This window comes from Thermobia domestica, chromosome 6 (assembly GCF_964235325.1).
Source record: "Thermobia domestica chromosome 6, izTheDome1.hap1.1, whole genome shotgun sequence".
In the NCBI taxonomy this organism is placed as follows: domain Eukaryota; kingdom Metazoa; phylum Arthropoda; class Insecta; order Zygentoma; family Lepismatidae; genus Thermobia; species Thermobia domestica.
This window is the reverse complement of record NC_137459.1, coordinates 25,281,008-25,305,725: the sequence shown is the minus strand read 5'-3', so window position 1 is coordinate 25,305,725 and position 24,718 is coordinate 25,281,008. Positions and strand designations below refer to the sequence as shown.

Genomic DNA, 24,718 nt, shown 5'->3' with positions numbered 1-24,718 from the left:
AAATTTGATCTCCCATAACTCGAGAGAGATTTCAAGGTTGAAGAACAAATCATTAACAAGGTCAGGTACGTGGATGACACAGTTATTATAGCTAGAACCGAAGAAAAGCGTTAGGAGACGATGAATAAAATAATTGACACTGATAAACCATATGGAATGAAAATCAACTTCGAAAAGTCGAAATCCATGATAATGTATCCCATGGGAACGTAATTATATGACAATTGCATGCAGAACTCTACAACCAATGATGTGTTGATAAAATCACTCCACATTCCAGGTAACCATGTCAAGAAGTTGATGTAACCACCACCATTTTAACAATTTACCTCAAAGTGCGATGAAGTAGAAGTAATAGGTGTTAACACAACTCGGATTACACAGAGGCATTGCGTTCAATTACTATGAACATATATAAAAATAATTTATATATTTTAATAAATTAATTTTATTAGAAACTAGCTGTTATGTCCGTCCTTCGTACGGGTCAGATAGAATATCTATACAAACTAACTAAACAACGAAGGAGCAATTAAGAAACATTTCTGAAATTTGATCTACACTCTGTTTTAAAAATATATATACGTATTTCGAATGCATATATTTATTAAACTTTAAAACATACGAATATGAAATTTTACACACATATTTACGAACCTCTCAAATTCAAATTACAGTTCAAAGTTCGAATTACAGATGTTCAATATGACCTCTATCAGCGACACAAACAATATCACATCGATACTCAAATTCCTCCCATACTCGGGCAAGCATGTCATGCGTCACTGATGTTATGGCAGTACGGATCCTGTTCTCCAATTCTTCCAGGTTCTGTGGGAGTGGTGGTACATAAACGTTGTCTTTAACGAAACCTCACAGGAAAAAGTCAAAGGGTTCAAATCCGGTGACCGTGGAGGCCAGCTGAGACATACTAAGTCGCCAGCTCCTTGACGACCAACACAACGGTTCGGTAGAGTTTCATTCAGATATTTACGCACTTGGCGACTCCAGTGAGGGGGTGCCCCGTCTTGTTGAAAAATGAAGTTGTCTTCGTGCAGCCTCGGAAACAACCAGTTTTGTAACATAGCAAGATACTGCTGACTGTTAACCGTGTTTTCATTAAAGAAGAATGGGCCATAAACAGATGATCGGGATATCGCACAAAACACATTGGCTTTCGGCGAATCTTGTACATGTTCAATGACTGCATGTGGGTTTTGTAGGCCCCAAATTCGAACATTTTGTTTGTTTACCTGACCACTAACACGGAAAGTCGCTTCATCAGTGAACATGATGCGTTGTGCAACAGTGTTATCATTGTCAATAACATTCAGAATCTCGTTATAAAATGCCACACGTTTGCGTTTGTCATCAGGACGCAGAGCTTGTAAAAGCTGTAACTTGTACGGCTTCATAACCAACCGACGTCTTAAAACAAGCCAAAATGTTGTTGTCGGCACTTGTAAGTCCCCACTGGCACGACGAGTTGATTTTGAAGGACTACGTCGGAAATCAGTTTGAATTCGTGCAACATTTTCTTCAGAAACACGAGGGCGGCCAGGGCTCTTTCCTTTACATACACATCCTGTATCTAAAAACTGTCGATACCATCTGCGAATGTTCCACTCATTCGGAGGATCAATTTGGTACCTCAACCTTAAATGTCTTTGCACTGTAATCACGAAATTGCACTTCGCAACATCGGGAACACAAAATGATTTCTGCTGCGGAGTAGCCATTTTAAACATATAACGGTTATCAAGCAAAACAGAAGACAACTGACATATAGTGGCTATTAATATAAACTAGACTATATATTCGTTTCTCCAATAGCCGAGCCGAGGCGCAGCGGTCGATAGTTTGGACAAAATAATTCTTCGTAACACGTATATTCTTTTTGAAAAAGTGTGTATTTTGTGTGAATGCATATCCGACAACGTAGATGTGTTTTCATTGGGATGGCTTTAATAATGAGCACGGTTACTAATAATGCAATTATCTAACCCGTTTTTAACCACAATAAAACCATCTACTGCTAAACAGAAGAAAACAACATGAATGTAGACAAAACTATGCATTTCACACTAATATCTGTCATTTTCGACTATTTTTACATGTCTCGGTAACAACCTTTATTATGGGCCCCGTTCCTTAGCTGATGGGGGCTAAATTTGATCTTGAGTTTCACCATTGAGCTCAGCGACCCCGAAAACTATGGATTTCACACTAATATCAGTCATTTTGGATTATTTTTACATATCTCGATATCCCCCACGGTGACCCCCGGCACGCAGCCGAATGGGGTGAATTTGGAAGTTAATGTGATAGAAGTCTCACCATTGATCTCAGCAACCGTAAAAACTATGAATTCGACACTAATATCGGTCATTTTCTACTACTTTTACATGTCCCGGTAAACGCTCCCTGAGACCCCCTGGTTCGAATTTTGAAAAAAAAAAAAAACACTTCGTCTTGGTCTGGGGCGTGGACCAAGGTACCCGTAACCAAAATTTATTAACTCTTTATTGTATTTATATTAGGTAAATAAAATTTTGAAATGTAATGCATATGTAATCGACGAATATTCATTAAATGCGTATAAATAACATAGGCAAATATAGGCTAAAGAGAGAGGTATTTATTCTCAGATCCTGAGATACTTAAATAATACGTACAATTACTGCAGTTTTGTTTTTCCTTTAACATGTCTCTTTAGCCTATTTTTTAAAATCTTTGAACAGAAGTTGTATATAGTTTATACTATGTAATACCAGAAGCCGTCTCCTTTAAAATCTGAGACAAACGACCCTAACAAGCCATGGCCTAATGAAATAACTTCGGTTCAAGAAAAGAGTTCTCTTTATCTATTTCTAAATTGCTTGTGTACTAATTGAACGGTGAAAACTTGCTGCTCTTTTCTATGTGGCTTGCCTTGAACCTCAAGGGTTCCTGGCAGTCTAAATCAATACCTTCAATCAGCTGCTCTTTCTAACTACATCACTTTTGTTGCCTTTCTCGTAGGAAGCCATGTCATCAGAGCTCGAAGTTGATATTTCGCTCAACAGATGGCGACGGTGGAGGCGTTCCATGTTTGGAAGATCGTCTTCGGCACCCACAAATCGCAAAGTGGCTGTTCTGGGAGATTTTGTAAAGCAGCACAAAGTAGAGGAAATCTTGCAGGTAAACACATAGCAGTAGCTAAAAGAGTAAAATTATTGTGTAAGGAAATATACATACATACATACATACATATATATATATATATATATATATATATATATATATATATATATATATATATATATATATATATATATATATATATATATATATATATATGGGATTTGTTAAGTACAAGTTGTGAGGTTTTATCTAATCATCAAACAAATTTGAATTTTAAACGATTTGGATGCAAAACAAAACGTTACAGATTTAAAATCCCAAGAAGTTTTGAACTATAATAAGTATTGATATTGTTTTTAGATTTCACTCCTTACAATAGATTCTAATATTTTAAAAACTCAAGAGTCTCTATTGGGAGTGCGGTAGCTCAGTGGAAGAGCTCTCATCTCTGATGCGTGGGGTCCCTCATTCCATTCCCGTCCAAGTAAGTTTGTGGCGGACAACATCGTGTGCGTGGGCTTTCTCGGGGTACTCTTAATTTCCTCTCACAATTTCATTCCACCAATTCGCCCATCATCATTAACTTGCCTTAATGATCCGCCTCTCTTGCCCTGAAAGGCATAATCGTTTCGTTGCTCTTACATACCGAAGAAGTGAGTATTCGATGTCTGTTCGTTCGCCCTGATGTAAAGGTGTTCACTCGCCTAGAGATCGTACCATTCAACGTATCTGCATCAAACTTTAAGTATATATATATATATATATATATATATATATATATATATATATATATATATATATATATATATATATATATATATATATATATATATATATATGTATGTATCTGTGTATGTATATATATATAAGATTCCATAGGGGTGATTCTCGAATTATCTTCATACTACCAAAACTAAGGTGGTTTATCCCTGCTTTCTCGAAATGGCTCTAACGATTTTGTTTAAATTTCATAACTATTAATTATTTTATTAATAACCCAATCCAATACTTTGGTATAAAACATTTCTTGGGAAAATCCAGAAGAGGTAGGAGTTTCTCAAAAACGACGCAGGTGATTTTGTTCATATTTCGTAAGTAAATATTTCATTAGTAACCTGACAACATGGCATAATTAATTTTCCTGGTAATATTTACAAGGGTCATTCGTTACTTTAGATTAATTCTGGTCTAAAGTTAGGTAAGATTAGGTATACTTCGGACAGAGTTACTACAGAAAAGGTAATTTTTACTTTCAGATGGCAATAGAAGAAAACAAAGTAACGAAAAGAAACATAGAAAATAAGTTTCAATATTTCATCGAGTTTACATTGTTAATCGGCTCTAAATGTTAAAAGAAAATGATGTTTGTCGTGACGAAGGATTTGTGATATTGAGGAACAAGTGCAAGCAACAAGTTCTTAGAGAATTAGCAATGAAAAGGTAACATGGATGTACAACATACCAGTGTTTGACAAATTTAAATTGAATTTACAATTAAAAATTAATCTGTAAATTTAATTGTTAATTGAATTAACAATTGAAGTAAGAAATGGTCAATTGTTAATTGCAGTTGGCCATTAATAAAGGAGAATCAATTGCAATTAATCAATCGATTGAAAGTAATTTCTCTAGAAAGTAATTGCAATTGAATACAGTCATTCAATTGCAATTGAAATTAATTGGCAATTACAAATTGAAATCAATTGCAATTAATTTGCAGAGCAATTACTTTCAATTGATTGATCAATTGCAATTGATTTCAATTGATTTTGTCGAACGCTGCAACCTACGATTGAGTTTATTAACACTAATACCGGAAAGACAAAGCAAAGTAGTTTTCTAAATTAGTAATGATACATGAAGTGAGAAATCGTCCGATATGCTCTTTTAGAGATAGTAATGATTCAAGGACTAATAAATGATATTAAAAACGATGTGAGAACTAGACAGTTTAGCCTCACGTCGCATGTAGTACAGAAAGTATGCTTCTAGTATTGAACAGAAGATTTTAAGCCAGAACAAATAAGAAAATTGGTAGTATATACAAGAGGAAGGGGAAGAAGTGCGGTAATATTTGTTCATTTCAAAGAAAGCTTTTGATGTAACTTTGTTTTGATGGAAAGCCTAAAGAAATTCGAGATGGAATGGAAGAGTCGAAGGCTTATGAGGAACTTCTGTATATGAACTAAAGGGTAAGAAGTTCCTCATTGATAACCTCTTTGTTGATTTTAATAAATTCTGGTAAGTTAGTAGATTTTAGTAAATTAGTAGAAACTGGATCCAGTTGGCTAAGGACAGAGTCAATGGAGAGGTTTTGTAAACGCGGCATTGAACCTCTGGGTTCCATAAGCCATAGTTAGTTAGTCCTCTTACTTTCCAGCAGCTTCCAGCAATAGAGGCAGTTGCTTGTGAATGTTCATGACAGTGGTGCTCATCAATCCAAAGTGCATGAGCGCAGTCTCCCAATATTATTTTTTCCTCCCTCCCCCCTCCCCCCAAAAAAAGAAGTAGCAGAGGGGACCAAAGTTGGTTGTGAAGGAATCAAGATATGTTGCTTTGTACACTAAATGTTATTCAATTTCGGAACCTTTTGCCGTAATTAAAAACATCATTATTGTATGACCAAAGTATGATTATGTCATTTTCAATGAAAAATTAAATTCCATCTAAAAACCCTATGGGTGAAACCTGCGCCCTAAAATTCGCCTCTGGAAATCCCTGCAGCAAGTTAATTAAATCAATTTTGCGATGTAGATTTACGTGTCAAATGGTACAGAAAGAGCAGAAAAGTTCAACCGTAAATATACGAAGCAAGCATAATATTTACAATACTTTCCGGATACAGAATAAACTCAGGCTAGAGAATTACAAAACTTAACACTACTCGCAAAATATGTTATAAGAAAAGACGTTTCAAATGATTATGAAAACGTGAATAAAACAAGAATTTTAGGAATTACCCCCTCCAAAAAAATGTATCAAAAAATTGCGGTTTTGGTCAAGAATTTTAGGAACTATCCGCCCCAAAAATGCATTAAAAGATTGCGATCTTGGCCAATAATTATTTCTTGGATCAGGGGACACAAAATTTTTGAACGGCTACAAAATCGAGTTTTCGTATTTTCAACGAAAAAAGCAGATCGTACCGAGTTAAGTCATAATTTGGGTTTGGCTACACTATATGTAGTTCCCCAGATATAAGGCGTACAAGAAAAAAAATGTTGATTGAAATATATTGGATCTTCGATCAGAGGCCACAAAATTTTTGAACGGCTCCTAAATCGAGTTTCCGTATTTTGTACGGAATAATCACATCATACTGAGTTAAGTGATAGTTTGAGTTGGGCTCACTATATGTAGTTCTCCAGATATAAGGCGCACAAGAAAAATTTTAATTTAAATATATTGGATCTTTTGATACAAGAAAAAAAAAAAAAAAAGAACTCTTGTAAGACAGATTTGAAACAATGTGGAACTAGTTCTGCCTATTGGCAGTTGATAGGATATAGTAATTACGAAATGATATTGAATAATAAGTCATGCACTTTATAGGTACAGATTAAAGATAACCTACCATCTCTTTTTTATATTTCAACTTTGACTACTACAATATCTAGGCAAAATTTAAGAAAGCATGGTATCTCCGCTATTTTTCCTCAATAGGAACACTGGTTGTAAAACCTGATCAACATACAATCTTACGGAATGTGTACCCATTTTTTCTCTACTGATAAAGTTTGAAAGTGGCTGAGATCTCTAGATACGCCAGTGTACTGTTCTGTAACTTAACATACTTTTAAACCTACACAACTCACTAACTCGATTATAATTCTCGCTTTCGCGTCCGTGACCTGTCCTTGGAGAATAAACTCCGTTTGTCTTTCGTTGTCAGTTGATATAATTCAAGCATCTGCCAGTATCCCATGGAAAGGAACCCATCTGGCAGTCTTCACACAGAGACAGAGGAACTCGACAAGGGGATGTATATTTTTGTTGCTTTTAGAGTCCAATCACGAATTATAATTAACATAATTAGTCGTGTTATTGTTCTTAGCAGGAAAACAGTATTTTAAACAGTAATATTTGAATTACAGAGAAAAAACAAGGTAAACGCATATTGTGATCAGAAAAATGCAAGGAGTAACTATGACGTGTGCTCCGAACACAGGTGTCTGAAACCATTATCTGTTGAATCTCTTTTTCTGGCCCTTGATGTATACATTAATCTATAAACAAGAAAAAGTGTCCCTTTGCGATGGCTTCTCTTATATTGTGAGTGACTTTGGTGGGATTGGCTGGGGGAAAGTATTGACGCACGTAAAAGCTTTCGTTAATTATTCATGTCAGCCCCCTCAATATCTTCAGTCTTATAAGATACGTTGAGCGAATTTTGTGAGAACAGGATCTGGCTATAGGACTTAATTCTACTGTTTTCTGACTTTTATTTCTTTCATGTAAGTTTATGACTTTATGTTTCATGGTTTATATGTTTACAGATGAGTTTATATGTTTTACATAACCATGGGTATTGGTTTTTAAAAAGCACACACACACACACACACAAATAAACTATAATTAGTAGATTTTTACTTATCATTGACTATATACTTTCAGCTTTCTAAAAACCATGAAAACTGTTGCTTGCAAGGCACTATTGTTAACCCTACAAATACCATACAGGGTCAAATTTAACCCCACATTCATTTTTTTCTTTCTGTTTTTCAGGATAAAGTGTTTCCTAATTCTTCTTCAATTTTTACATTGTTCGTTTGAATGTAATGTTCACTTTTGTTAGTTTTGTAATATCATCTATTTTATTTCTGTAAACAAAAAATGGTTCATTTGGTGCGGGCAGGTTTGACCACTCTTTGGTACTAGGAGTAACCAGTCTTTGTTTTTGCCAAAATTTCTTTTTAGTCCAAAACCTACTCTTTTTAAGTATTACTTCTATCTTATTTAAACTCTTTTTTTTTTTTTTTTTTTTTTTTTTGTTTACAAGATTGTGGTAAAATTTATTCTAAACGTGGACCTAAATGCATACTTACACCATCAAGACAAAACCAACGTTCAGATTGTAACACAATACATAGTTCTACTTGAATAGTCTAAACAATGTCATATATGTAACCATTTACAATAAATGTAAAAGAACTATTTCAAAGGTTTGTGTTGTTAGTTTAGTTTAAATGTTAACTTAAATTCAACATAGTGTAACAATCACTGGAAAAAAAAAAGCTCGGGCAAATTTGACCCTTTGGTACTAGACGTAGCGAATACGAGCTTGGTGTCTCTAGAGTTAAAATTGCAGTTCGAATTAACACAGGAAGATTCATTGGTACTAAAATAAACAATTAAACCTTGTTATCATTATTGATTATTATAGTAATATCCAATTCTTTTTAATATTATCAGTGTCTTTTCGATGAATCGTAATTTAACAAGTGACTTACAGATACAACTTTCAGTGTATCTTTATGAATTATGCGAAAAAATATAATATAGTTATGATTTGACCTTAATGTCTTCTTACTTGTAGAGAAGTTTCTCTATTTGCACACTTTGTCTTTGTAATAACCATTAGGTGTACTACAAAATTTGAGATTTCTAGCTAACACTGGTACCTTGTGATTTTACGAGATTTACCAAATGGTCAGAGGCGGATCTAGAAAATGAAAATTTGGGGGGGGGGATCAGCCAGAATCCAGGGTATAGCAGGTATGTCATGAGAAAACTATAAACTTTGAAAAGCTGGGGGCTAGCCTCCCCGGCCCTGGGCTATATCCACCATTACGATCGCTCCGCTTTCTCATCAACTCGACATCTTAGGAATGAATCCTCCGTATCCTATGATTCTCACAGATTCTTATAGCCATAGATATATCAGAGCAGATGCCGGTATTAACGTCAAAACGTAAATTTTGAGGCACGTCCAACAATAATTTCACAATGTAAAACTTGTGGTTTGAGAAAATTTTCTGAAGTTAGCTTATTAGTCGCCTAACTTTTGATCCAGTCTACAAAATTCAGAACTTCTACATTTTTTTTCCAAATATATTTTGTTAAACAAAAGTACTAGAATCATAATAAAGGGTCATTTGCGAGGGTCAGCGCAACAACGGTATAACACAGCTTTACAAAAGATAGAAACAGAAAGAAGAAACCAAGTTCAAGAATTATCATTTTCCTTGAAATGTCAGCAGACGTAGCCCTATTGTAGTAATATCACTTATTGTGTCCTGTGATACTTAGCTAACTTTGTTGCAACGTTAAATTGTCTTTTCTTAAGAAGTTTTAGACACATTTCATTTTATGAAGTTTCCAGAACCTATTTTGTCGAATGCATCACTGTGAGATACGTACACCATACATGCAGGTGGTGTTAAAACATTTCAATTTTAACACATGCCAATGATTCCAGCATGAGTGGATTGTAAGATGCGTATATTGTAAGATTTATGTATACAGTACATGGTGGGTGAAAAGTTAGTAAGTATTAAAAACAAAACTGTTATACATGTAATATTGATTCTTATTTGTTAGAAAAAAAATGTACGTGTCATTCGTTACATAGAAAAAAAAAAGATAATAATATGTTAAATCTCAGCAGAGGCACATAACCACCTTCCTCAAACGACAAGGGATATAATATACTTTTGTGAAGGAAGTCAATTGAAATGTTGCAATAACCTCTTGAATTTCTGCGTCCAATTCCTCCACTATGCGAGGTACGAACTAGTATACTTCGTCCTTAGTGTAGGCAGGGCCGTTTTTCCGCTTAGGCATGTGCTTAGGGCGCAAAAGATTTGGGGGCGCAAAAAATTGGAGGGCGAAAAAATAGAAAAAAAATAAATACGCAAGTGCAAAGGACGTCATTTTTGTTCCGGTTGGGCTACCTGGTAAGACAAACAAGGACAACAGTCCATATAAAATGACGGAGTTTGCAACTAGAAAATCATTCTGCATTCTGCATCCTGCATCGTGCATCCTGCTCCGAAATAGAAAACTCTCTAAGAAATTAAAAATACCGAAAGAGGGACCACTGTTTGGTCAAAACTAAGCAGCATCTGAATAAGGTAAAGTTTGACTACAGAGAATTTAAACTGTCGGCATGTGACATGATATTAGGTCTCTGAAAGAGACGGACAAATTTGAAGAATTAAATATTTAGCTTTTTTCTCTTATATTTGGCTTAACATTGAGTGAATCTAAAAATTATGTTATGCAGTTAAGCTAAAATACTATGTCTGGTTTTAAACTCAAGGTTCTTGAATGCTCACAGTTAGATAATTTATATTGTTAGAAGTATCCGCTATACCACCGGTGTAAGCCAATTGTCTTATCAATAAAATGTTGTCATTTATGACAAGAGATTGCAACCAGTCGTTTAATTTGACTATTTAATTCGACTTACTAATTACTATTCCTTTTAGTTATTGACATACTTTGATTTTTTTTTTTTTAAATATTTTAAATTCTTTGGAGGTATGGTTCACACACACACACACACACAAAAAAAAAATCTCGGCAGCTAATGTAAATGTGATACGTACTGCATAATTTTACTTTTGTTAACTGAAAATAGAGATTTATATTACTTGAAAAATAAGAATATTTAAGGACAGTTGTCTGAAAATAACTGGGGGTGAAAACAAACTATTAACTGCATTAATATTAGGAAAAATGCATGTTTTCTGCTATTAACAAACAAAAGCCGAGACTGTGGAAATAATTCCTTGTGCACCGTTTACGAGAGTGGCCAAACCATGCCACTATCCTGTCCTTAATTCTCGGGTTTGATTCCCGGTGGGGGCACACGGTCGGAAAAGTGTAAAACGCTTTTTCAGGCCAACCACCCTGAATGAGATTTTTCTGGGTTTTCCTCATTGACACCAAGCAAATGCCGGGGTGGTACGTAACTTATAGGTCCCAGGCCTCTTCCTTCCCTTTCCCCGGATAGTGTGCTCCCCGAGGGACGTCATCCCTCAAAACGTGACGGGCTAAATGGCCTTAGATGGGCCGAAAGCCCAGAAATCTAAATCCTAATCCTATCCTCTTCTTACGGCTGCCGGTTACCAGTCCGGGACACGGCGGGTTTATAGATGGTGGATAATGGAAATGTTTTCCAAAGAGTAAGAGAGTTAAGGGAAAATCCCTCCGAACCAAAACTGGCAAGGTAATAACTGAAGGAAGGGATGCTCTGGAAATACGGGAGAGCGTAACAATTTGAAGTGCCTAGGGCGCCGGGGAGGTTAAAAACGGCCCTGAGTGTAGCTCTAGAAGAAAAAAAGATCATACGGTGAAATCTGGACTTCTTGTTGCCCATTCATGAGGTCCACACCGTCCAACCAACGATTAGGAAGCTCGCTCGTAAACAGATAAGTGATCAACCATGTTTGTTTACATCACGAATGCTGCTTCTAGCGGTCAATGATTGAACTAAGTGGAACAGGCAATGTGAAATCTTCATAAATATTTTATATTATGACACTGTTTTCAACACGAAATCAGAAACACTATAGTTGTTATAGAGTATTAAAAAATATCTAGTTACTTTTCACCCACCCGGAAGATACATAGAAGAGTATTATTTCTGGTAAAGAAGATATATGATGTGAGGTCGTTGTTAGGCATATTGGTATTAGAAGTTTGATCATTGATATATGGCACACGATAGATAATATAGCAAGTAAACAATATCTTAGGTATAACGAACCAAGTAAATTCCTTACTGCACATCTCTTTATTTAACTAGGAAAGATGTCATCTTTGATTATGTGCATTCAACTAATTGTAGAAAAACATGTCCTGAAGGATGTGTGCCATATGTTCAGTTTTAATGTGAAATTATATTTTTAAGAAAGCAATAATAGGAAAAAAGTTTATTGAAAGATATTTGCCATACCATTTTATGTTTATTATGTATTTTCCTATCTCGTTGAGCGATCTAATTACACATATCTGGCACATATAAATTCTAATGTGTTTTTCTAATCACTAATCATACGAGTATATTAATAAATGCTATCTTCTTTATTCTTTTACTTTGAAGTTAGCGAATTGATTATTATGAAAATAACTTCATTTTATACGTTCTTTGAACATTGTAATAAGATTTCATTGTCTTTCTTTAAGATCTATCCAATGGACATGCCGCTTACAAAATTTGCTGGAGTGACCGAAAACGATCTGGAACATGTAAGTGATCCTTCTCTAAGAAAGAGGGTCTTGAAGGCAGTCAACACAGCAAAGAAACAAGTGGCTGAGGAGGTGAGTTTGTTTTTAAATGTTTAAATGTTATACTGGTTTAAGTTTTTTTTTTTTTTTTGGTAGATATAAGCACTCCTTAAAATATTTCAAGAAATCTTGATTATGACTCTCAGTTTACATTGAGCACACAGACTTGACCATCAGAGAAGAATTACAAATTTCCCGGCGATCATTGGATTTAGTCATAAGTTTATCTTTGACAGAAAGTGTTATATGCATGGATTGGGTCAAAACCATAAAGATTTCCATAGTACAGTGTTAAAACTAAAAAAAAAAAAAAAAAAAAAAAAAAAAAAAAAAAAAAAATACTGTAACTTTATAGCTGACTAAGACCAAATGTTCGTCGCCGTAGAAACTTTTTTTTTATTAGATCCTATCTTTGCGAAACTAATTCAATCTGGATTGTTGTTTCCTACCTCCTTGAGATTCTGTTTTATGTTGAAATGTTTTTCGGTAAAGTCAATAAATAGTCCGGCATAAGACCTTCACTAATTTATTATAAAAATGAGTTTCTATAAACAATTTACGAAGTTTCTTTGTAATATTCCAAGTTTAATTGTATCCTTAACACACAGAGTGACTTCGGATATTTAAGACTCAGGTTGTACGGAAACCCGCTTTGCGCGGGGTTTGTTTGTGAAAGGAGTCTCCTCTGTCCGTAGTGACCTCACGAGACGGTTTATAAGGATCCTCTTTTGCCTTTGGCGACCTCGGGAGGTAAACTCTAATTAGGATATCTCCTTTGCCCAGGGCGACCTCCAGAGATAGAGTTTGAATAAGAACTCCTCCGTCCAAAGTAACCTCAGGAGAAGGTGTTGTAGGTTCATTGCTCAGTCAAGAAGTGATGCTTTGGTCCTCTTGCGTGCGATCCACACTTTTATGGGTGTCCTCTGAGAGGTTCATCCATCTTCGTTTTCCTTCGGACAGCCTTCGCATCTTCCTGTTTCCTCCTACTATCATCTGCTTGTAATTGTGTTGGTAAACAATAGCACATGCTTACAATTATGACTTGTCTTCGTAGAGGTAACAAACACTAGAAGGTGAGGATCCTTACAATATTATCCTCCAAACTTCTTTTTGCTTCACTCCAAAAATTTCTTTCCCTAGGCTACACGATTAGAGTTAGTACTGCTCACGAGACAAGATAATACAAGATATAGCGTATCGTCGTCTCGTCTCCTTAATTTTGTAGAAATTTAATCTTATCCTGATTTCTGTAGGATTCCCTTAAGTCTCATCTCATTTCTCGAAATTCTTTTTTCGTCTGGTCTCATAAATGTATGTACTTGACTTTCAGAAGTAGTGTAAACAGTATGCATGCTAGAATATTATATTTAGTAATAGGGAACAAATATACTATAAAAGGAAAATTGTTTATTTTGAAAAGGGAAAAAAATAAACACATCACGTAGTTTCCTTAACCAATGCTTACACAAACACAAACATGAAACTCGTTAAAAGAATAATTATTAATAGACAAATTCTTGGATTATTTATGAAATGCAAAGGAACTCTGACCTCTTACAGTAAAGTAAAAAGAAATAATAGCATACAATTAATCAAAATTAGACGAACATGTTTCGTTACAATTTATTTCACATATTAATTTGATGCGATTGAATTGTCCCGTTGTACGAGCACTGGGAACTCTTCTGTGTAAAACAACCAGTGTATAAACAAAGGTCACCCGTATAACGCTATAAATTCCGTACAAGTTCAGAAAACAAACTTGGATATTCAGTCAGAAGGCAGTGTGTTGCTCAACAGGGTTGTGTAAAAGTGCACCATGAACACGCGATTACAAGTGAATTTTTTCTTTACTGGGACATTCTGCACATTTAAAATCAACAGTGCATTTAGACCAGCAATGAGGAACGAAAACCAGGAATGATTACCATACGCAATTGTTTTGTCAAATTTAGTTGTAGTGACACAATGTTGAAAGCATATCCTAATGAGCTTCTCAGGAACACCGAAATGTATTCGGTGTTTGTGTAATTGCAGGTAAGCTAAGGACATGCCATACCGCTATAGTTTAGCGGGAACGTGCAATCGGCAGAGTGGAAAGGTTGAACTCATGGGTGCCAAATAAATTAACACTAACCAACAAGTATCGTAACGTAGAGTTGCAGTTTTCTGAGTGTGCGGAATTATCGAGAAGGTTTGCTGTATCGGATTGTCATTTCTGATGCAGAAATGGATGCACTACGACAACCACTGTCACTATCCTCTAAATGGTGAGGACAGTGGTTGGATCCTGATCAATGTTCAGTAAGATTTCCTGAACTAACACTCCACGCGCAGAAGGTTTTTCTGATATTTTGTCTATGTTGGGATTATCTATGCATTTCTCGTAGAGAAAAAACAATCATTGCAAATTGCTCCATTAAATGTACCACAATCTTCTCCTGAAGCATCCAGAAATATTCAAGACGCATCGTATTCTCATGTTTCACAACTATGCACTTCCATCTGATGCTGAAAGAACGGTGCAGACTCTCCGTGTGTTTCTGTATGAAATCCGTCTTTACACAAAGTATTTTCCTGACGTGTCTTCTACCAACTGCCACCTCTTCGTGCATCTCTATCGCTTATTGGCAGCGAACAACTTTCTTGGTAAGTGATCGGTGCAGTATACAGTTGAGGATCTCTTTGCATAGTAAATTCAAGCTTCAATCGCGAATGAAGAAACCCCAAAATTAGCTGAGTATTGACAAAAGTGTGTGCTGCAGCCTTAGACTACTTGGACTAACCACGTATTATAGTTATCCTATTTCTCAAGAGCAATATTCATCATACATATTTCAATCGCAACAATCCAAATACATCTAGAAAAAATAGGACACCACAATTTGATTGTTTCTGGAAATACAAAATATTACATCTAAGGGTACGATTACACCGAAAGTCTCCTATTTCATCCTTCCTTTTTCCTCCTTCAACGGGACGGAAAAGGCAAAAGAAATACATTGATTTAAATGGAAACTTGTTATACTGCATCGCTGAATCAAGCTTCGTATTTTCTTTCCTTTTTCAAGAAACAAACATGTTAGTTTTTTTCCAGTGGACGATTAAGTGGACAGCGCGCTCACACATACACATACACCAGTTCTGCTTGCTCAGTGAAATTTAAGAAAACACGATTGCACTGCTATCTTTACTACAGGTTACACAATGTAATTTGCTGCTGTGATTTATTCGTTTGTGAACTGAATGTAATCGTTCTGGTTTGAAACTTGATTACGTGAAGAAAAAAAGATATTGTCTTTGGTTCATAATTATTCCATAATATGGAATAAGTAGCATAAACATCGCCAGAAGACTGATGCTAAGGAACGCATGGAAGAAAGTGGGAGTGAACTAGCAATGTCCGGTAAGTGCGACCATACGCATTTGTGTTGAAAACAAATGTAGGTGCAGATTGAGAATAAGTGTCATGCAAATTTTACGGTTAAAATCAGTAACCCCATACCAAAGGCGACTGTATTAAATATTAATTTCTATTGGCGAAGTACTTCTGCAGAATGTAGTAAAGGTGCATTTTATGTTTATAAATGTAGAGGTAGTAACCTCAAACCATGACATCTGCTATTGCACAATTAAAATGAGTGAGTGTATATGAAATAGAACTGTATTACATTTTATTTTCCGTCGGTGGGTTATTTCTGCACAGTGTAAAGACGCTGTATTTTATGCTTACAGGTACATTGTTACTAGTGCGAAGCCATTACAAATGCTATAGGAACTAGTATCACTGCGAAAAACGCATTAAGGTAGTTGTAAACAAACATACAAGCCCTAACTTAACCTAGCCTTAACTCTACTAACCTAACATAATTTACTCTATTCTACTGATCTAACCTAACCTACTCTATGAACTTAAAATAATCTACCCTACTAACCTAAAGTAATTTACTCTATTAACCTAACATAATTTACTTTGCTGATCCAACCTAACTTACCCCAACGTACTCTATTAACCCAATCTAACTTACCCTATCCTACTAACCTAACTACCCTACTCTACTAACTTACCTTATACTAACTTAATCTACTCTACTAACCTAAACTTATGTACAGTACTATCCAACGTACCCTGCCCTACTAATATAACCTAGCCTACTATACTAACCTAAATTTACTTACATCATTAACCTAATATCCTACTCTACTAACCCAACTTAACTAACCTAAAGCCATAAGAGTAACTTATTTTTTAATTTGATTCTAAATCTATACGAAAATATGTTACAGGAGAGTAGACGCACAGGGAATCCGGAATTCTCATTATGTACATATAGTGGCGTGTTTAAGATTTTTCTGGGGTATGCGCTAGGCTTTTAGGGTTTGATTTTGGAAGCAATTGGTATCTCATTATTTTTTGTATCTAGATGATAAATACATCATTTCTGCTGCCATCATTTTTCCTCCTCTGAGTGAGGAAAATTAGAACTCAACACAATTAGAACTAAACTGAGCATAAACACGTTGTTCTATGAAGGATAAAGGATGATACGAAATAGGAAAACTGAAAAGGAAAGGACAAAGCAGGAAAACTTCGCTATAACCGTATCTTAACCCTGAGACTTGTGTGGATGTTATTTGATTGGGTCTTGATATTGGTTATTGATTCAAATCCTTTAATTATAGGCCTACTGTCTACGAATAGTAAATTTACATAAATTTCAGTAAGGGACAAATCAAAGTGTATATGCTTACAAAATACTATATCTATCTTTCTCATTCTTGAAACAAAAATGCCTGAGCAGTTATCAAGAAAATCATGCTATAAAAATTTACCCCACCAATAAACTACACTTCTAGAATTTTACATGACTGGCAAATAATTCTGTGGAATAGAGGTAGTAACAATATATTTGTTTATGAAATATAAACAAAATCGTTTTGAGAAAGCCATAATTTTCATCCTCTAATAACCTATATTTATTTTTTGCATTGAGGAGGGGATTTAAAACTCACCTGGATAATCTCACAAATGAATTATGTTTAAAATTTTGTATCTGTACATTAAATGGTATACATGTAGTCCTCTTTACATCTAGACTGATAAGCAGAACGAAAACCGAACAGTCATCGAAAAACAACTTGTTTGCAATCTAGGTGCTTGTAAATGGAGACTGTTAGCCATAAGACGTTTTCCGTCGATCTGGGAAACAAAACTCTCTAGAAATACTTGATGCATCATGATCAATTCTTGTGGGGCATGGTAGCACAGTGGTACAGCGCTTATCTCTGATGCGTGGGGTCTCTGGTTCGATCCTCAGCAAAGTAAGTTTGTGGTAGAGAACGTCGTGTCCGTGGGTTTTCTCGGGGTTCTCTCGTTTCCTCCCACTTTCTCATTCTATCAATTCTTCCATCATCATTTACTTGTCTTAATCATCGTGTCCCTTGGCCTAAATTAAACTGGGATATTAAACTGAAAGATTCCAATTCATAATCAATTCTGGCTAGTGTATAGAAAAATAAATAAATAAATAAATAAATAAGGTGAAAAGTTAGGAATCGAGCTCGTTCATCCATCCAGCTGATCCGAAGATATCCCCCATGCATTTCTATAGGGGTTATTGTATATTTCCCTTGATAGCATGCAACCCACTGTGCATAGACGTAAGATTGGTTGCATACCATCCAGTTACTTTCAATATTGTAGCCAAACTTATTTGCGTGATGTATACGTGACACTGCTAGTTGTCTATTGTATTCACAAATTTCTTCATACGTATTACATACTAATAAGCAAAATCGTTTAATCTAGACCTATATTTTTGTATCTAAACTTTAAACTATGTACCTCAATAAAAATATTTTAATTCGTTGTCTCGAGAAAATAAGAAAATTGGTTTTGAGCTATCTTTTCAATGGTTCAGAAAAAAGAAAATAACTTTGTGCTTCAGACTGATTCACTCGGAAGGAGAACTTCCAGGACCTAGATGACTGTGCTTGCAACATCTTGCAGGGTTTATGAGCGTCATCAGAGGCACGTGCTGTCGATTTGTTTATTGACTGTTCCCGCAGGGCTTTGAACGTCAACAGAATTCAAGGCAGGCATTTTACACAGCATGTTGAGACGAGACATATGGTAAAGAAAATTCATGCGTTCGACAATACGCAATAACTAACTCCTAAAATTCCACTAACGAAACTTCAGAATGAAAACGTTGACAGTACTATTCGCAATATTCAAGTCATTATTGGCAGATATTAGCAAGTGTCAACCAAGACCTCAGTAAAATTCAGGCCACTTTTTAGTTCAGTGTACATTGTCTTTTTATTTGAATGATTCGTAATCTTTCTTATAATTTCTATTCTTGCTTTTATTTTTTTCCTTCTTGGTATTTCTGTGGTCTTAGTATCCACCCATACACAGGGTGTTTCAAAACAACATCGACAACATTTGGGAGGTGATTTCTTACACCAAGATAAGACAAAAAGTATAGACCAACCTGAGCGCGGAAATGTTTCCTTTTGGAGTTATTACATGCTGTCGAAAACATAAAAAAAAAGAACTTTAATTGTCCATCGTTCCGATATTATGAGACCTACCGTAGTCAGATCAAGATTTCACTTAGGAACTTGTATGTGCCCTATCCAAATATCCAAGTTTCAGAATCCTCCTGTACTTCCGCAACAATCTTTATAGAGGTAGTAAGTTTGTACTTCAAATTATATACCCTTAGCCAAACTCCTACTACAAAAATTGCTGCATGAGTACCTTAAGGATTCTGAAACATGGGTTTTTGAATAGGGCAAATACGTCTCGCCAGCCCTACCTTGGAATTTCGAAATAAAACGTATGCCAATAATTTGTACTACGTTTGTACCGGAATACGCCGCAAAAAGTTTTGTTTGTACCACTTCCGGTACAAAGATATGAGTTTTAAACATAGGGGACTGCCGTTCCTATCGTGATTATCCGTTGTATCTTGATTATTTGGATATCCCAGCCTTTATAATGCGACTTTATTCCGTGTAATGCGACTTTATTCCGCGACTTTGTTCCGGATATTCTTGACATAAGTTTCTGCACAAATAAAAAGCGTATATGAAGTGTATAGAAACGTAGGTTACTTACGAAAATCCTGTAGTTTCTGCACTTAACGTACAAATATAGGTAACATCCTGCAACAAACGTATGTTTTATAATACCTTCCGTATAAGTGTTCTGAGCAAACGTGCTTTCCGCATGAAAGAAAGAACTGTACACATACAGATGGACGTATATAACATACAGTTGACATATATAACATACGTATATACATATATGTAATATACGGAAGACTGTTAGATGTCAGACATCCTACAGGGGCATGATATAACATGCAAGCTGGAAAAATGCAGTACTTATGTAGCTTATGAATAATATTTGTTCCGTACTGATTTCCGTAATAAACATACGAAATTCCGTACATTTGTGCAATATGCCGTTGTCCGGTTAACAAACTTTTCTCAGTGTAGACCTACACAGTAAAAAAATGGTTGTGTTAAATCAACTCAATTTTAACACAAGGCAGTGGTTTCAGCGTGACTACCACTATGCGGTGTTAGTTCAACACATACTCCGCGGTATTGGCGTTTAACACAGGGGGTGTGTTACGTCTTTAACACACAACCGGTGTTGAGCCGTGCCGTAAGCGTTAATGAAGCACAAAATTACTCCCCCAAAATATGTTAAATCGCTTCTATGCGTAATGTGTTTACATTATGCTGAGTCTAAAAAAAACACTTTAAACAAGTAAAAAAATGTACTCTAGTGGCGGGCAGGCACGAACCACCAACCTTTCAGTTACTAGCCTCGTGTTCTTCCGATTTGGCCACGGAGGCGATGAAGAAAACGTGGCTTGTAGAGGGATAAATTGTTGAGGTCTTTTGAATTTGGCTAATCAGAGTGCTTCTTTAAGCCGCGTATATTCGACGATAACCGTTCGGGATAAGATAAAATCTACTCGTCATGTAGACCTAATTTTATAACAAAATGACGACTGTCTATTTACTTTATTGTATAGTTCTTTCATATTCACTTTCAAATGATCGGCGCCAGTTACCATCTAATAAAGTTGATGCGTTTGTTGCTTCTAGTACACAATCGCTTAGAAAAAGAAGCAATAAATGCATCAAATGTGGGAGATGAATTTAGAACACCTAAATGGCATATGCCTAGCACATCTTGTGATGTTAGGATTTCTTGAGAAACATTATGTAAAACAATTGAAAACACATCGCGCGATTTGCATTTAGAAATTTTGCGTATACCTGGATTTGTTTAAGTATTTCTTTCTACTGTGTTTGTCTGTAGCTTCAATTCATAAGCCTTTATAATTAGATGCCCAACATATTTGACAATCACGCAGAAAACAACACCGAAGTTTCTACACTTGTGTTAATTTAACACACACTGTGTGTCATTTTAACTACCGGCATTTGACACACAACTCCAAATGGAGAGTGAGTTGTTCCAAACACTTGTTTCTGTTATATTTTAAAACAATCGTGTTAACACATAGGCATGTCGTTGAAATAACACAACGATTTTTTATAGTGTACTTATGTCAAAAAAGACATTTCATTCGCACCAAGCTAATACATAATATCGAATCCAAGGTTATCTGTGCACTTTCCTTGACTTGAAATAAGTTCTATATCCTTTCAAAATATGATACATGTTATTGACAAATAACGTGTATTGATCTCTGCTACGGATCAATATTGGTAAGGAATATTCCGCTTGTCAACCAACAAGACATTCTAACGATGAGAAATTCTTTCCATTTCATTAAGTGGTTCTCTACAAAAATGAATAAAACATGAGATGTGCGAGATGTTCTAGCTACAATCTACAAGCAAGAGGTTCTTTTTCAAAGCCTTACAATCAATATAAACATCCATTAATTTCACTTTGAAACGTCAAAGTTGTTTCCGGAAAATATGAACTGCCGTAAAGACATAACCAACACTTTCAGACTCAATTTGTAAGCCATTATTATTTTTTTTTAATACAGATGAACCATGGCTTAGTCTAATGCATGTTAACGACGGACACTTAAATTATCATAAAGTCTACTGACTGAAGACCGCGAACTTACTACGAATATTTTAGCAAATAATATTTAGGCCTGTAATGTAACTTTCAACACATCCATGTATATTAAAAACTTTTGAAATTAAAAATACAAAAGAAACAGGCTAAGGTTCCATAAACAAATTTACTTTCAAGGAAGTAAAATCTAAAAATGAAAGTGAAAATGACAAAATAAAAAAAAAAAAAAAATAAGGAACTTACACAGGTGAAAAACCAAGAACCAGGGTTATTTAAACTAAACAATCAGTAAACAAAGGGTCAGTTTTTATCAGTCAGTCGGTCAGTCAGAACGGGCATAATTAGTCGACCACTAGAATTGGAAAACCTGGTCAGGATGGACCTCAGCTCATGCAATCAAATTATCCTGTAAGTACTTTCATTAATTATGCTAAAGAGGCGACACATAAGAAGTTCGGTGCATGCAGGTCTTCCTCCATGGCAGGCTTAATTTGAAAATAAATGAAATGAAATCTTTAAGTTTTACGTCCCACGTTTATGCCGGTTAGGCTAAAGGAGATAGTGATGATGAGAAATGAATGAAATGGTGGAATGAAAAAAGTGGGAGGAAACGGAAGAACGCCGAGAAAACCCACGAGCACGGCGTTTGTCCACCACGAAGTCCACACGGCGCTAGCGGGGATCGAACCAAGGACTTCAAACACCAGAGGAGAACGCTATACCACTGAGCCACCGCGCAGGCTTAATTTGTTATAAATTATTATTTCTATGTTTATTATTTTGTAACCTTCTTTCAATTCTATATAACTTGTTTCAATAATAATTAAGATGCGACTGAATTAGTATTTGTTCATATTTTACCGAGGACACTAGAACCATTCAATTGCTCAGTTATTCTCATGAACTATGCGCATCTGAATATAACAATAATAAGCACTAGCCTACAATCATTTATTCAAATTAGTAACAAATCTCTTTATTTTAAAGTAACGAAACAGGTCCAATTAATCTCCTTAACACGTTCATGATAACTTTATTCTTGATTAGAAGACTATATACATACACAAAATTGATCATTTATTTTGAAACACCGTTATAACTTTTAAACTAATAGATGAAATGAAATGATAGCTTTCAGTTTAACGTCCCACTATTATGACCTTTACATTAAGGGAGATGGATGATTAAAGGAAGTGAATGATGACGGAATATTTGGTGGAATAGTAATGTGCGAGGAAACGGGAGTACCCCTAGAAAGCCTACGGACACGATGTTGTTCACCACAAACTTACTTGGCCGGGGATCGAACTAGAGTTCCCACGCACCAGAGGTTAGTGCTCTACCACTGAGTCACCGTGCAACGCAACTAACAGATAAAAATCAGTGAAATTTTGTACCATGCAAACATTGAAAATGGAAACATTGCACAGCATGCCCTACAATACCACTGTGTTGCCAACTCAAAAATATTTATTTCAAATGACATTACGTCAAGTTATTACTTATTATAAACTAAATGTAATGCACCGAAGAAGTCAACTGTGATGACGTTGAACAAACATTTCACGGAGTTCGCAAACAGTCGCACAGCATTCACTACATTTTTAATAAGTTTTCAGTGCAACAACACGCTGTTTCTTCGTGAAAAACTCCTTTCTTACCCGTGCAGAAAACAAATGACGTTTATGCATCATTCGGTACTCCGTGACAAGTAACTAATTATGTCGTAAAGTAGAGGATCTGCTCATACGTATCTTCATCCTATTAACTCAATGAAGCCAAGAAACAACCGAGCATCGGCATTTCTCGTTGATTGGTTACTCCCGTTTCCGCCATAAATGTTGGCTCAAAACATTGCCTTCCCATTGGACGGAGCGGGCAGAGTGGGAGTGGCGAAACTGTGACGTGTAGCTTCAAGATTTTGTTGTATAGACAGATCCTTTATTTTATAACATCCTTGAAGGTATCACATTTTCAGATTGCTGTGGTCCTTGTTATACACGGAGTTTTGGGTGGCACCTTAACTTCAGTTATTCATTTGAAATTCAACTCTTGGCAGAAACTTGGAACCCCTCTTTACCTTTTTTTTATATGATATGTTTCAAAATATTCTTTCTTGTGTCTTCCTTCCTCGACAATTCTACATATTGTAACTAAGGCCTAAATGATGATGAGTGAGTCACTCCAAATCTTTTATATAAGAATACTTGATATACCCGTTCTTCACACAGGAAAGATAAATTATGATATATGGAACAATATCATATTATATTTGAAGTAAATAAATGATCGAAATAAACAAATATTTAAGAGCAACGGCTTTGGAGTTCCCTGTATAAACTTCAGAGGCATCTGACACATCTTTTCTTGCCCAATCTTGAGCTTAAGTGTCATCGGGACTGTCACTAATCAGCTTAGAGATCCCGAATTCTATTGATTCGACACTAATTTCTGCCATTTTGTACATGTTACTTTCATCCCTACCCATGACGATGGATGCTAAGTTGAACTTCAATGCGTCGGGATTATTAGTCTTAGCGTCCCCGAAAACTATGGATTTGACTTAAAAGTACGTCGGGAGCTCCTTCGTGCCTATATGGTTAGCGTATGCGCCTTTTTCGCTGAAGACCCGGGCTAGATTCCTGGCAGAAACTCATGTAATTCAGATACCCCATTAAGAAAATTCTCATATCATGTACTCTCGCTGATGAATAGGAGGCTAAAGTCCAATCCATCGCCAACTAATATCCGTTGTCCCAAGTATTTATCCTCTCCTTTTATACATATACTCTCCCTCCCCAAATCTGAAGCCTCGAGCCGAAACTCGTAAAAAAGGTTTCATTCCACATATATGCATACATATATTTCATCCTACATACATATATTCAATATATGTATGCCCCCTAGAATATCTATACAAATGTATTGAAATATTTATTTTTTTCTGTTTACTTTTTTTCGGAAATAAAGGTCTTAATAAAAGCAAAGATTAGTTTCTTCTTTTGCCCATCCTAATTGTTCTAATTAGTAAACCACGTTCTTGTATAAAGAGGAATTTAAATAAAAACTTGGAAATTAGATACAGACGCACACAAACGCATTGCAATGTTAGTTAGGAAAAATTGCAATGTGTTGGTTATTGCAACAGACCAGACAATAAGTCGCGAGTTTTATTGCGACAGTTTGTGATCTATCTTTTGCTCTATTGCAATCTAGAACAGAGCTCCCCCCCCTTATTTTTTTTATTGCTCCTCTTGCACAAAAGTCTGAATA

At 35.6% G+C, this 24,718-nt stretch overlaps 1 protein-coding gene across 3 annotated transcripts in view; it reads left to right on the top strand.

Moving 5' to 3' along the window:
* Window positions 1–24,718, top strand: part of dop (microtubule-associated serine/threonine (MAST) protein kinase dop) — a 1,172,801-nt gene that overhangs the window by 239,934 nt on the left and 908,149 nt on the right. For all 3 annotated transcript variants that reach the window (XM_081761418.1, XM_081761420.1, XM_081761421.1), the window contains exons 2-3: window positions 3,022–3,180; window positions 12,256–12,390. In XM_081761418.1, coding sequence (XP_081617544.1) covers window positions 3,028–3,180; window positions 12,256–12,390 — 288 coding nt within the window. In that variant the 5' untranslated portion in view covers window positions 3,022–3,027. The remainder of the gene's footprint in view (window positions 1–3,021; window positions 3,181–12,255; window positions 12,391–24,718) is intronic.